This window comes from Cnephaeus nilssonii (genome assembly GCF_951640355.1).
Source record: "Cnephaeus nilssonii genome assembly, chromosome: 7".
Taxonomy (NCBI): domain Eukaryota; kingdom Metazoa; phylum Chordata; class Mammalia; order Chiroptera; family Vespertilionidae; genus Cnephaeus; species Cnephaeus nilssonii.
The window spans coordinates 58,046,677-58,060,359 of NC_137078.1; the positions used below are offsets into that span (position 1 = coordinate 58,046,677).

Here is a 13,683-nt window from a genome sequence, read left to right on the forward strand (position 1 = left end):
ACTGCTCGTTAACACCTAGTGTGGAGATGCTAACCACAAAGGGCTCCTCTTCTGGAATGTTTTCAGAGCCCAGAACAAGCCCGGCTGGAACACGGCAGGCATTTCTGCCAAGACTGGAAGCTCACAGAGCCCGCGGTGTCCCAGAAAGCTACAAGTACAGTCCGCTAGCAGCTTTCAGTGTCCCTGTCACATCGGAAGGAGGATAACAAAATACACAGAAAAGAAGTAGAGCCCGTATTCAACTCTGATTAACTACATTAGAAAAGAAAATATAATACATAACTTTCCAGTAGTATAAACTACACTAAGAAAAGTAACTTTGGGAAGTAAGCAAAATAGCATTTTCAATGAGAGGATAATTTCAAAGTGTGAAAACATCCAAGTATTGTCAGCAGAAGTGGTGAGTAACAACCCTCCTTTAAAGAGAGGCAATAATTACTGAACACAATGTTAAACAAAACAAATAAGTATATATTTTTTTAAAAAAACTTTTTAATTGACTTTAGAGAGTGAGAGGAAGGGAGAGGGAGAGAAAGATAGAAACATTAATGAGAGAAACATTGACTGGCCTGCAACTCTGGCATGTGCACTGACTGGGGATCGAACCGGGGGCCTCTTGGTTCATGGGTTGACGCTCAACCACTGAGCAACACTGGCCAGGCAAGGCATATTTTTAAATCCCTTCCCCATCCTCTCCCCCTTAAAGAACACAAAGCATGTGAGAAAATTCTTTTTTTTTTTTTTAACCCATAGAAAAGTGGGAATAAGCAGCTTTTAAAAAGACAAATCAACCAGTTTCCTACATTTGGTGGTTTGTTATTCTAAAAGGTGCTTGGTTGATAAGACTATGCTTTCAAATTGTGTTGAAACTGATCATCAAGCTTCTCAATTAATTACCATAATAGAGTGCTTTGAAATGAAAGTTGGTAATACACACAGTGAGACAATAGAACGCTGCTTCTATTACTGATCTTGGCTGTTAGCCCTAAGCACTTCACATTTTTTTCTAATTGCACAATAAAACCCCTTTTAGATTTTAAAATAAACACAATCAAAGCAAAACACACGTACACACACGCAGCATGTAAGAAAAAAAGTGAGTGAACTCAAGTGATATAGGACCTAATACCACTGTTTTCTCCATTTTGAAACCCCAGTAACAATGGTATTTTTGAAGGCTAACCATAAAAAATAAACAATTTAGAGAAATGCAATAAAACCCACATATTAAGGTAACCCAAATTCTAAATTCAGAGTTGCAAAAGACGACTCACACACGTACACAATGGCTGTTCTGAGTAAGAATCAGTATTCACAACACTGTTATTCATTATAATTAGAATAATGATAAACATTATTCACAATAAACTAATCACTATAATTACATTCCAAAACACTAGCATTCAAAGACAATACCAACAATATCCAAATCACAGTGGTATGAAGGACTTGGGGGTCTAGGCATCTTGATAAAACTACAGTAGAATCCAATGCAGGACTAATAAGAAACGAGACTAAAAATATGGGCAAGAGCCAAATCACAAAATGCCTACAATCTTATATTTCTATCCTATCATGTCATGCCTTTCAAACTGAGTCCTGAGTATTTCATGGTAATATAGGAATATAAACAACATAGGATAAATATGGTGCATCTTCCATAAGTCTCAAGTTTATGGGGGGGGGGGGAATTGGAGGGGAGTTAAACAAGTTTAAGTCACTGTTTTTATATTAAGTCCCATTTTACTAGAGCATAAAATTATGTGTTGTTTTTTTCAGACAGAATACGAATCTTAAAGCAATTTCATTCTTGCAGAAAGCTAATCCAGATTCACTATTCCTTACAACTTAAGCAAAAGGGACAAGTTGATGGAACAATTTGAGAAAAAGGTTGAGAAGCGGTGCCAAGAATGTGAAGTCAAAGGATTTTTTGTTTGTGTTTTAAAGCAGGAGTGGGACATCAGATGTGTGCGTGGAGAAGCTCTCGGGCAGCTGTAAGCAGGATGGGCTAAAACCAAAGCGACGGGCCATTAATGAGGGTAGCTGACAAACAGAACATCTGTAACAGTCTGTTTAAGAGATGAAAAGGACATGAACCAAAGTTAAGGCTACAAGAACACAGAGGGCCAGGAGGATTCCAGCAGAGGAAGCTGACCAGATAGCGCCTAACTGACTGCACCTAATCGATGAGACAGCTTTTAAGAACTTATTAGATAAAGGTGTTCATTTTCTTTTTTTAGAGCTAGTATTTCTGTAAGGTTTCTGATATATGTATCTTTAAAGGCTCCCACTTAAAAATACGACTTTCAGCGTGCCTTTTAATCACAGGAAGTGTAAAGTTGTGAGATGCTACTGTAAATCTGTCCTACCAAAAACTAAACAAAATTTGAGTAAGGTTTATAAAAACTACGTTTAATAAAGGCAATACCCATATTTTTAAAAAGTTAAATTATCCTATACTAATCAGTTACCACTGTAGCTTTTCTGCAGCTTTACTACACAGTATGAGAACTAGAGTTAGGAATGGCTTTGATCCTTCGTGATATTCTAGAATAAATGAGTGAATAAACATAGATTCTTCTTGAAAAGAACATGAAATTGATTATTTAAAATATCTGATTACTTAATAACTAAACAAAAAGTAATAGCTTGCCCTGACTGGTTTGGCTCAGTGGATAGAGCGTCGGCCTGCAGACTGAAAGGTCCCAGGTTCGATTCCGGTCAAGGGCATGGGCATGTACCTTGGTTGCAGGCATGTCCCCAGTGGGAGGTCTGCAGGAGGCAGCTGCTCGATGTTTCTCTCTCATCGATGTTTCTAACTCTCTATCCCTCTCCCTTCCCCTCTGTGAAAAATCAATAAAATATATTTTTTAAAAGTAATAGCTTTTTAAAAAACCATTATTAGTTCATAAGAAGTAAATATATAGTTTAGCCAGATGATACTGGCTAAAAGGTACCAAATAAAATTATAGTTAAACAGCCACTAAGAAAAAAGAGACATTAGAATTGTTAAGGTAAAAGATAAAATACCAAAATTCTTGCAGAATATATTCAGAAAAAGTAGATGAAATAAATATTAATTTTATTGGTCCAACAAAAAAATAGCAATTCTCAATTTAAAGAATCTAAAGAAAAGACTATTTTCATTACTTTTAGAAACTAGACTATTTTGGTCTATCTACTTATTTATGTAACACAGATTACTGACAGCTGTAATATATGATTTTGATCAGAAAAATTGGAAAGGTGCAAGTACAAAAGATGATGGAAAAATAAACACTTCTCAAAAATACTGTTTGTAATCAAACATTTCTCTGTTTAGCTTTTAAAACGACATATCAGAAATATTAAAATAATTACAGAAAAAAAATGCTAGGACAAGTCCAGATAAGCCTCTAAGTCATAACTTTTTTTTTTTTTTTTGCTTTTAGATGAAACTTCAGCTCTCAAAAAAAATAAAACACCCCAAAAAAAAACAACCAAAAACAACAACAAAAACATGGCATAAGAATTTAACTTAACGTAAAAATTTAAGATACTGCCATAGCTGGTTTGACTCAGTGGACAGAACATCAGCCTGCGGACTGAAAGGTCCCGGGTTTGATTCTGGTTAAGGGCACATGCCGGTTTGCGGGCTCCAAACCCAGTGTGAGGTGCGCAGGAGGCAGCCAATCAATTATTCTCTCTCATCACTGATGCTTCTGTCTCTCTTTCCTTCTCCCTTCCTCTCTCTGGAATCAATAAAAAATATATATTTAAAAAATTTAAGATACTTTAGTTGGCAGTAAAAGATTCATCTAGACATACAGATCTCATACCAATTTTATTCCATAGTTTATGCTTGCTACCTTAGAGAAAATCCTAAGAGTTAGGCTAAACATACATTCATAATAGAGAAGGGATATCTCAAAAATACTAATCAGTGTAATTCTTATAAAACATCTCTCCATCACAGACACCAGGTAATTACAATTGTTCTAATAATACCCTTTGATCTATTTGTTCATGTCTCTTCCGAAGAGACATGAAAAAGATACCAACAACAAAGCAAGGTTAGATAGAACTGTCTAAAATTTGGGGTCTAAATATTTTCAGAATGCAAGGACATGTGATAAAAAGACATGACATTCTACAAAGGAAATCAAGATACTTCTCCATGTCTCTTCTCCTAGTTTATCTACACACACAGCTGCTACTTCTTCGATTTGCTTTTTTAAAAATGCCATCTGCCTCTTCCATGCCTCCCTCTTTCTGAGCTCCCTTGCTCTGCTCTATTTTCATGGCGAGGGGAAAGTTGCCTCTATGAAGTCAGTCCATTACAGGTGTCCTTAAAGGTCGCATCACAAAACATTACCTGTCTGATAGGAAGTGGACAATGACAGAACATTTGAAAGGGATGAGATACAAGGCTGACAAACTTTTTTTTTTTTTACCTTGCTTTTTGAAACAAAATGACCCTTCATGCATGTGGGTTATAAGGTTATATGCTCACATTTATTATGAGTGGCTATGGAAGGTCTAATCAGATAGTGATGAGGCACTAATCTTATTATTTCATGGATCGTGGAAGAACTGCCCTGCAATTATCAACAGCCAGGCCATTTGCAATTCCATGCGTCCAGGTCCAGGTGGAACTACACGAAATCTGCAACTACCAGGACAGCCCACCCTCCCCACCCACACACAATATATAAATTCAAGTTATAAGTGAAATAGACAACTAAGAAACCCTAAAAAATCGAAGATATGATCTCTCTCCCCCTCTCTGGTAAAACAAAAATACATAGGTATACGTAAGCACAGGAAAAGAGGGTCTAATATCCCATGCTAACAGCGGTTATCTTTAAATATCAGAAATATGAGTGGTTTCAATGTCCCCACTTTTTGCTTCCCTGTATTTTCTTGCTTTCCTACAATGAGTATAACCTTGGCAAACAAGAATGGGGGTAGTTCAATAAACGCAGAGCTTCAAACCTTAAAGCAACAGCTAATCTGGATCAAAGACAGCAAGTAGCCTATCTTTAAGCTTCCCCCCAGTCCCTGAGGGATAAATCCTCCAGCACTTGGCGAGCAGAAGACGGATGCGCAAGGCTCCCCAACCTCTCCATTCCTTGGCCTTCAACCGCAGGGACAGAGTTGGTCTAAGACTACAAACTTGGCCAAGTGCTTCTGCAACAAGAAAGCTCACTCCCAGCTCGCTCACGCGCCCTCCCCCCGCGGCACACCCAAGTCCCGAGGACCCCAGGCGGGACCTCAGCCCCTCTCAAGGTGCTCCCGAAGACTTGGCACCCCCAAACTGAGCTCCATAGCTTACCTCCACTCTCCTTCAACTACTTGTTACCCTCCCCCTTCCCCCCAGACACACCCAAGGGGCCAAAGGGGAAGGAGAAAGCCAACCCGATTTGCAGGCAGATGCCCCCGGTTCCCGTGACCTTGGACAAGCCGCATCGCCTCTCGGAGCCTCAGTTTCCAAATCTGCCACCCTCGCAGGGTGACCTCAGGCTCAGAAACCCGGGGGTGGGGTGCAAACTCGACGGACCGTTCTCCTAACTCTACACCGACCCCCTCCGCCCCTGACCTCTCCAAGGCGCCAGGCACCATCCTGGACGCCCCGGGGGGAGGGGGGTGGGGAAGCTTCTCTCTGGAGCCCTCTCCCGCGGCCCCCGGGACGCGTCGCCTCCCAGTCCTGTCCCCGCACCTGGCAGTTGCTGTCCTGGGGCAGGTTCTTCACCAGGATTTTCCTGCGGTTACTCAGCTCCCGGCGCATCCGCTGCAGCCGCGCGGCGACCTCCTCCGGGTGCAGCGCGGGGGGCGCGGGGCCGCGGGCGCCCTCGCAGGTCCCGGCGGAGGGGCCCGGCCCGCACGGCCCCGGCCCGGCCGCGCCACCCAGGCCCGCGCCCCCCTCGCCAGCGCCGCCTCCCGCCGTCGCCATCTTCCCGGCGCCCCGCGGCGGCGGGCTCCTCGGGAGGCTGGAGGCGAAGCGGACGGAGGAAGCGGGAGGAGGCCCGCGCGGGGGCGAGGCGGGCGGAGGCCGCAGAGTGGGCCCCGGCGGGGAGGGGGCGGGGAGGCGGAGCCGCGGCCGGCAGCCGGCGGGCGGGGAGGGAAACCTGAGCGCCGAGGAGGAGCCCAGAGCCACCTCGCGGAACCGCCCCCTCGGGCCCCGGCCCCGCGCACGGGTGCGCCCGCCCCTCTCGCCCACGGGTCCGGGCGCCGCCACCGGGACACCTGTGCGGGCCCAGGCGGGCTGCGAGCCCCCGCTCCCCGAGGGGCCTCCGTGAACTGCCAGGTTGGGGCTCCGGGGCTGCGGCCCCGCGCGGCCTCCCCACGGGACCGCGCTGGCCCCGGGCTCCCCGCGGAGCTCCCGCGCCGGGACGGCCCCGGGGGGCGGGGGGGGGGGGCTGCAGAGCGAATTTCCCCCCAAACCCGGGGAGGCGCCCTGCGGCCTCGGGACCGGAACCCTTCTGCTGTGCAGAGTTGGAGAAAAAGTCTTCCTTTAGTTCACACTGAAAAGTAAAATTTGGGATTTCCTAGGGAGCACCAGGAGAGACTCCGGGGGAAGTTTTATATTGGGGAAACACCTCGTCGCAAAGAATTTTCCTAGCTGTGTCCGAGAAAGCCAGAGCCCGGCGCCGCCCCCGCCCTGATGAACAGTTCCTGGGATGGACGACCTGGATGGCTGCATGTGCAACAACCGAAGCAATGCTCAAACAAAGACTAGATGGGAGCGGAGCTTTGCCAGAGGGCTGGGGAATATGCGAGTGGAGTATCATTTTAATTGAAACTTGGAGGGAGAGTTGCATTGTAGAGCTATATACTTCGTCAAAGTGGTGTTATCAGGTCAAACAGTGGGACAGCCTGCGACTGGCACCAGCCCAACTGACTACCAGCGAAGAACATGCACCTTAAGCGTGTAGCATGCAAATACACGTGCAAAAACAAACAAGCACGCTTAACAAACCTTTATTATTCTGTTAGGAAAACTTTTAAATAAATGTAGCAAAAATGAAGTATTTGAAAAATACTATATATTCAGTACTCACACTGTGCCCCCACGTCTTTCTAAGTACTTTAGATATATTACATTTACTCTTCACAATAATCCAGTTTTATTTAACATTCTTTTTTTTTTTTTCATTTTACATGTGAAGAAATTGAGTCTGGTCTGTTTACTTCTAAAGCCCAATGCTCTTAAAAATATAAAAAGACTTGTCTGTAACGCACCCCCCCCCCCAAAAAAAAATAAATGACTGCTGGTATCCCTGAATTTATTCTCTGCCAGTAGATACTTGTATCATTAAAATGATTCTGTATTACACCTAGGTACACAGCAACACCATTCCCAATAGCCAAAGAGTGGAAACAACCCAAATGTCCATTGACCAATGAACAGATAAGCTGTTGCTTATACATACAATGGAATATTATTCAGCCATAAAAAGTAAAGTACTGCTACTAGGCAGATGAACCTTCGAAGCATTATGCAAAGTGAAAGAAGCCAGACACGAAAGGTCACATATTGTATGATTCCATTTATATGAAATATCCTGAATACGTAAATCATAGAGACAGAACACAGATGGGAAAGGAGGGGATGGGAAACAACTGCTTTAACGTGTACAACAGGTTTCCTTTTGCCGAATGAAAATGTTTAGGAACTAGAGAGAGGGGGCAGTTGGCCAATAAGGTAACCGATAATGTACTAAATAGCCACTGAACTGCTCACTTTAATGGTTATGTTATGTGAATTTCACCTCACAAAAAAAGTTTATATTGTAATCTGCAGTTTACAGCATCATTACCTGCTTTTTGAAGTATATTTTTTAAGCCCTTTTCTATGCCAATATAATTGAACATTGTTATTTTTCATGGCTGCATACTTTCTATTGCTAGAATTACCATAATTTCCATCACTAATCTTCCAGTATTATACATTTTTATCTATTGTAAACAGCACTGAGATTTATATCCTTGTGTCCAGTTTTTGCAGTCTTAATTTTTCCATAGAATAAGGAACTAGAAGCAAAATTTCTTCATAAAAGAATAAGTATATTTAAAGATTTTTGATATGTATTTCCAAACTATCTTCTTCGGTTTTCACAATCACAAACATTGTTTCACAGTGTTCATTTTCCTGCTTGCATCCATGATAATTTAGTGTCAAAATAACACCTCATTTTGTTTTAAATTGCAATGCTTTGATTTAAAAAGTTATGAATTTTAAGTTTCCAATAAAATTCTCTTTTGTAGGCTGACACTTCTCTTTGAGAAGTATGTTCTTTAAAGTGGACAGGAAACATGAATAGCCTTGGCATTTGCTCTGACCTGGAGTCATTCATTAAGTTTCAGAACATGTATTTATCCAAATGAGTACTGTCTTCTTGACAAACATTTATTAAATGTCTCTATGTGCTAGACAATATATGCAAAGGCACCAATTACACAGAAATAATAAAATAAGGTTTCTGTATGATAGGAGCTCCGTTTCACTGAGAGAAAGTTATGTAATAATTATAAGCCAATGTGATAAGTATGTGAACAGAAATGCCAGGAGCATCCCTGGAAAATAGTGGTCTGAGTCCAATGTTAGTGATTGTTTTTGCTAAGAATAATTTTCAAACTACTTTTTTGTTATTGACTTCAGACTACGGCCAATTCTTCTGCAAAGTTTCTGTGGTAGTGAATGTTCATCTCTTAGAGACAGGTTTGACTTTTGGAAATAATTAAATGTTATTTAAAGCCAAGTCTAGTGAATGAATCAGGTGTTTATTATGATTTGGGGATTATGATTATGTAATTGGGGCTTGGGGCTCCAAGTGGGACATGATTACAATGTTATCAAGTTATTAAACCAGTTTTTATTAAGTGGCTACTTACACTTGATCCCACTTGCTCTGTGTCCTGTAGTGTGGTAGCTTTCCAACTTTTGACCCAATCCAGTGGGAAATATATACCACAGTGGGAAATAGATTTTACATCACAACCCGGTAAACACACACACATACAGTTGAAACAAAAGATTTCACAAAACAACATACTCTTACCTGATACAGGACATTCTAGTATTTTTTAATTCTATTCTATTCCTTCTTTTAAATTGCTGGAGTGGCGCTAAATTGATTTCATGTGCCACTCATAAGTCATTATGTTTGATAAACACTGCTCTAGTTTTCAAATCAACTATCTTTCCTTATTACTTTGGCCCAACTGTTTTCAAGGAGTTTAGGAAGATAATAGAACCTACTGATTTTAAATTATTTAACTGAATTGATTATTATTGCCACATGAAAGAAATGGATGGAAAATGGACTTGGAAACGCTACCATAATTCCTAAGAGTTCCTTTGATTCCAGGTTTTAGCCTGACTTTCTAAATAGCAGCTTGTGTGGCAAATTAAAGAAGCATTCTAATCTGAACCTAGCATACAATTATCAAGCTGCAATGTATTTACTGATAACCACAGGTAATTATCATGATCTGTATAATTACCTTGTTCTTAAAACATGAGCCATGTGCTCACTCTTGCCTTTATTTTTTAAAATATTGATGGTTATTATGTGTATTTTAAAGCTCTGCAATTGGGTAAAATGTTGGAGAATTTAGTAAGTTTTAGTTTAATAATAATAATAATAATAATAATAATAATACAGCCTCTTGTATCCAATCCTAAGCTAACATATTATGAAAATAAGTTAAGTATGTGAAAAGACCTTGTAAATTGTAAGAAGGATACTTTTAGTTATCATTTATTCATTCAATGATATGTATTGAGTACCTACAATGTACCAGGTACTGGATAACACACCAAATTTGATTGATTTCTATTCAGAAATGATCCTTTCCCTGGAGAAAGTAATTGCAACTCAGCAATTTCAAATTTGACATGATAGATACTATGAATAAAGTTCTCTTAATAGCACAGAGGGGTATTTGATTTTGACTTTGGGAAGGTATCATGAGGAGGTTGGTCTTGAAGGACGAGGAGTTTTCTAGATGACAAGGAGCATGTACTTCAACAGGGAACAGATAGACCCGAAGGCCTCAAAGAGGCTGGCCCATGAAATAATAAGTATGGTATTAATTAAAGCTGTGCTACTTTGAGGAGAGTAGCAGGAAATAAACGAGAAAGGTAGCAGATGTTACTCCGTGTAAGAAGTTGATTCTATTTTAAGTCAATACGTTAGTGTGGCATAAAAGGCAATTCCATAGAGAAAAGAAATATTAGAGGCCCTTAGGCAGGGAAATGACATAATCAGATTTAGATTTTTAAAAATAATTCTAACAATAAGGGAGAAAATGAATTTAGCAGGTCTGATGTCAGGGAGACTAATTGGGAATTTTTTTGAAACAAAGTAAAAACATTTGAGGGCTTGTACTGGAGTAGAATAATAAGTGCATCAAGCTTTACACAGGTTACCTAAGCAACCTATTGTATTCAGTGTACAGGGCTTTACATAGGTCATCTAAGCTTTTATTCTTCCTTTTTGCTGTTGTTGTTTATATTATTTAATTTTAAGCCCTATAATCAACCTGTGATGTAACTAGTACTTACCTGTTTACCAATGAGGAATCAAGGCAGAGAGGGTAACTTGTCCAGCCACATAGCAGGCAGGGGCCTCTGGATTCCAGAGCAAATCCATCTGATTTTGGAGCCCAGGAATGTGAACTTGTGTAACTGCAGCTGGAGGAGGGACTGGCGCGGTGAGGTTTTTCTGAGAGAAAACAGTAGAGCAAAGTGGAAGCAGAACAGAGCGATGGAGAGAGCAGAATCGGAAGTTAAAATACCTCGATTCAATTCTGTGTAACTGAAAAAGCCCGTGAGAGAATTATTCAAATACGCTGAGCCTCAGACACTTCATCCCTAAAACAGAGATAATAACAGCACCCATAGGCTGTCATTAACGGCTCTTAGGAGGATTAGATGAGGTAATGTGTATAAAGGGCTTTTGTAGAGTGCTTAGCTCAAGGGCTGGATAAAAAGGTCGTCATAATAATACAAATAGTAATAATAATAAACACGTATTAATTATTTTTCAAAGTCTTGGTGACTTAGTGGCTGGCAGCACAGAGAAAGAAGAGAAGAATGGTACCATGGTTTCTAAGATGAGAGGTGGGAGGTAACGCAGCCGCTTAAATAGGGAACGATTTCAGCAGCTGAGCTTCAAAGTGGGACATCTAGACAAAAACACCCAGTACAGTCTAAAACTTGCTAGAGAAGCAGGTAGTTAAAAAAAATGAGACTGGATGAGATCATTCGGACTGAGTGTGTCGACTGAACGAGAAGTCCAAGAAATAGGACTGTAAGAACATTTAAAGGCCAACAAGGAAAAATCAGTGGAAGGTACAGTCCTTGGCAGTCCTGTGAAGACTCTGTTTCTACTACGTATGTGCCCAGCCCGCAGAAAGAGAGCCAGGTCCCAATGAAAAGGGTGTCTGGCAGACGTCCTTGGATTCTATCAGGTATTGCTCCCTATATTCTCATCTCCCATGACCTTCGTGGCGGCTCCAGCTCCGAGAGGCCTTGGTTCCCGCTCTGTTATCAGTTCTGGCACATCCGCTTCTTGGTTGTGGTATCTTCACAGTATTGACTTTGGTTGTTTTTTCACTTCCTTTTTGGATCATAAGCTGAACCAACTCACCACTCATGGCTTCCTGCTCCTGACCTTGCATTCCATGACACACCGGCTATAAAAGAAACTGAAATCAGAAAGAAAAAAATAAGATTGGAAATGAACTAGAAAGAGTGGCTTCCGAGATGCCAAGGAAGGAACATGTTTCAAGAAGGAGAATGGTCAAGTTGTCATCCCCGGAAAGAGGACAAACAGAATGAGGGCGGAAAGGAGGGCTTGGATTTGGCAGCGAGGAAGCTCCCGGGCTTTGAATGAGAGCAACTTAAAGAAAGTGGTAGGGACAGAGAGTTTTTAAAAATGAATTGGTGAGATCAACTTTATGCCCTCTCGTGTTCTCTGTGAAGCAGAAAGATCATCCCCTGGTAGATTTTAACAGGAAATTAAAATTTGTAGTCCACATAGGTAAAATATATATATATGTAATTATATATATATACTAGAGGCCCAGTGCACGAAATTCGTGCATGGGGTTGAGGGGAGGGTGTGTCCCTCAGCCCAGCCTGCACCCTCTCCAATCTGGGACCCCTCAAGGGATGTCCGACTGCCCGTTTAGGCCTAATCCCGGTAGGATCGGGCCTAAACGGGCAGTCAGACATCCCTCTCACAATCCAGGACTGCTGGCTCCCAACTGCTTGCCTGCCTGCCTTCCTGGTTGCCCCTAACCGCTTCTGCCTGCCAGCCTGATCACCCCCTAACCACTCCCTTGCCAGCCTGATTGATGCCTAACTGCTCCCCTGCCAGCCTGATTGCCCCTAACTTCCCTCCCCTGCAGGCCTGGTCACCCCTAACTGCCTTCCCTGCAGGCCAGGTCACCCCTAACTGCCCTCCCCTGCAGGCCTGGTCCCCCCCAACTGCTCTCCCCTGCAGGCCTGGGTCCCCCCTCCCCCCAACTGCCCTTCCTTGCAGGCCCGGTCACCCCCAAATTCCCTCCTCTGCTGGCCTGGTCACCACTAACTGCCCTCCCCTGCAGGCTTGATCACCCCCAACTGCCCTCTCTTGCAGGCCTGGTCCCTCCCAACTGCCCTCCCCTGCTGGCCATCTTGTGGTGGCCATCTTGTGTCCACATGGGGGCAGGATCTTTGACCACATAAGGGCAGCCATCTTGTGTGTTGGAGTGATGGTCAATTTGCATATTATTCTTTTATTAGATAGGATATATATAACTCTCACAACCACCATCTGGGAAGGGTATTATTATCCCCAGGTTATACATTAGACAATTGACAGAATGAAGTCATACAGCTAGCATGAAGCAAGTTTAGAACTCAAACCCAGGTCTGTCTGTCCCCTAATTCTCTCTCTCTTTCCCTCTCTCTCTCTCTCTCTCTGCTGCATTCAGATTTAGAGCAGCCACCGAATGTGAAGTATTGATGTAGCAATAACAGAGGTAGTATTACAAATATTATTACTTAATATAAGTATATCAGAGTGGTACTACGATGAATAAAATGAATCAGATGATAACAAAGGGATGAATGCTTCTGCTGCTTAAAATTTAACTGCAAGAATAGCCTCATTTCTAACTTTATGCCATAAGACACAGTGCCCATGAACACCTACAACTAAATGATGTTACTTAATACATATGACTTTTCTTAGTTTCAATTTAGCTGCAAAGCATCATTTATAGACTTTCCTTTGTTGTATTATAAACATGTCTTTAAAATATTTATAAGCTCTGAATAATTCAGATGTATTTTTATTTCTAAAGCTGTGAGAGATATTTTGAAAGTTGTAAATATGTAAACTACAAACATTTCCCTTGAACCTTGGATTGCATAATATAAAAAGAGTTTTACTTGTTAGATTAGTTCTGCTTCCTGAATTACAGAAGTCTAAGAAAGTAGTACACTTCCTATCAAAAATGTAATTTTTAAAAGTGGTAGCTATAAAATTATAGAAAAGGCCATGGAGCAGGCAGCGTGAATATTTGAAAGATAATAAAGTATAACCCAGCTATAGAGCAGGAAAGTAAATATTTTTAAATGATAGTTTTTATGTGGAATGGAGGGACTTACAATTAAGCAAATGGTATTTAAAAATCATTTTGTTGAAA

General features: G+C 41.6%; 1 protein-coding gene across 6 annotated transcripts in view; it reads right to left on the reverse strand.

Annotated features, from left to right (window-relative positions):
* The window catches only part of RAVER2 (ribonucleoprotein, PTB binding 2), an 86,579-nt gene extending 80,496 nt beyond the window's left edge, over positions 1–6,083 (reverse strand). For 3 of the 6 annotated variants that reach the window (XR_013813782.1, XM_079777015.1, XM_079777016.1), the window contains exon 1: positions 5,699–6,083. Coding sequence is in view for 5 of the 6 variants with exons in the window: in XM_079777015.1 (XP_079633141.1) it covers positions 5,699–5,932 (234 nt within the window). In the remaining variant the exon portion in view is untranslated. The remainder of the gene's footprint in view (positions 1–5,698) is intronic. The other 3 variants (XM_079777013.1, XM_079777014.1, XM_079777012.1) reach the window with 2 other exon arrangements.
* Positions 6,084–13,683: the final 7,600 nt, after the last annotated feature.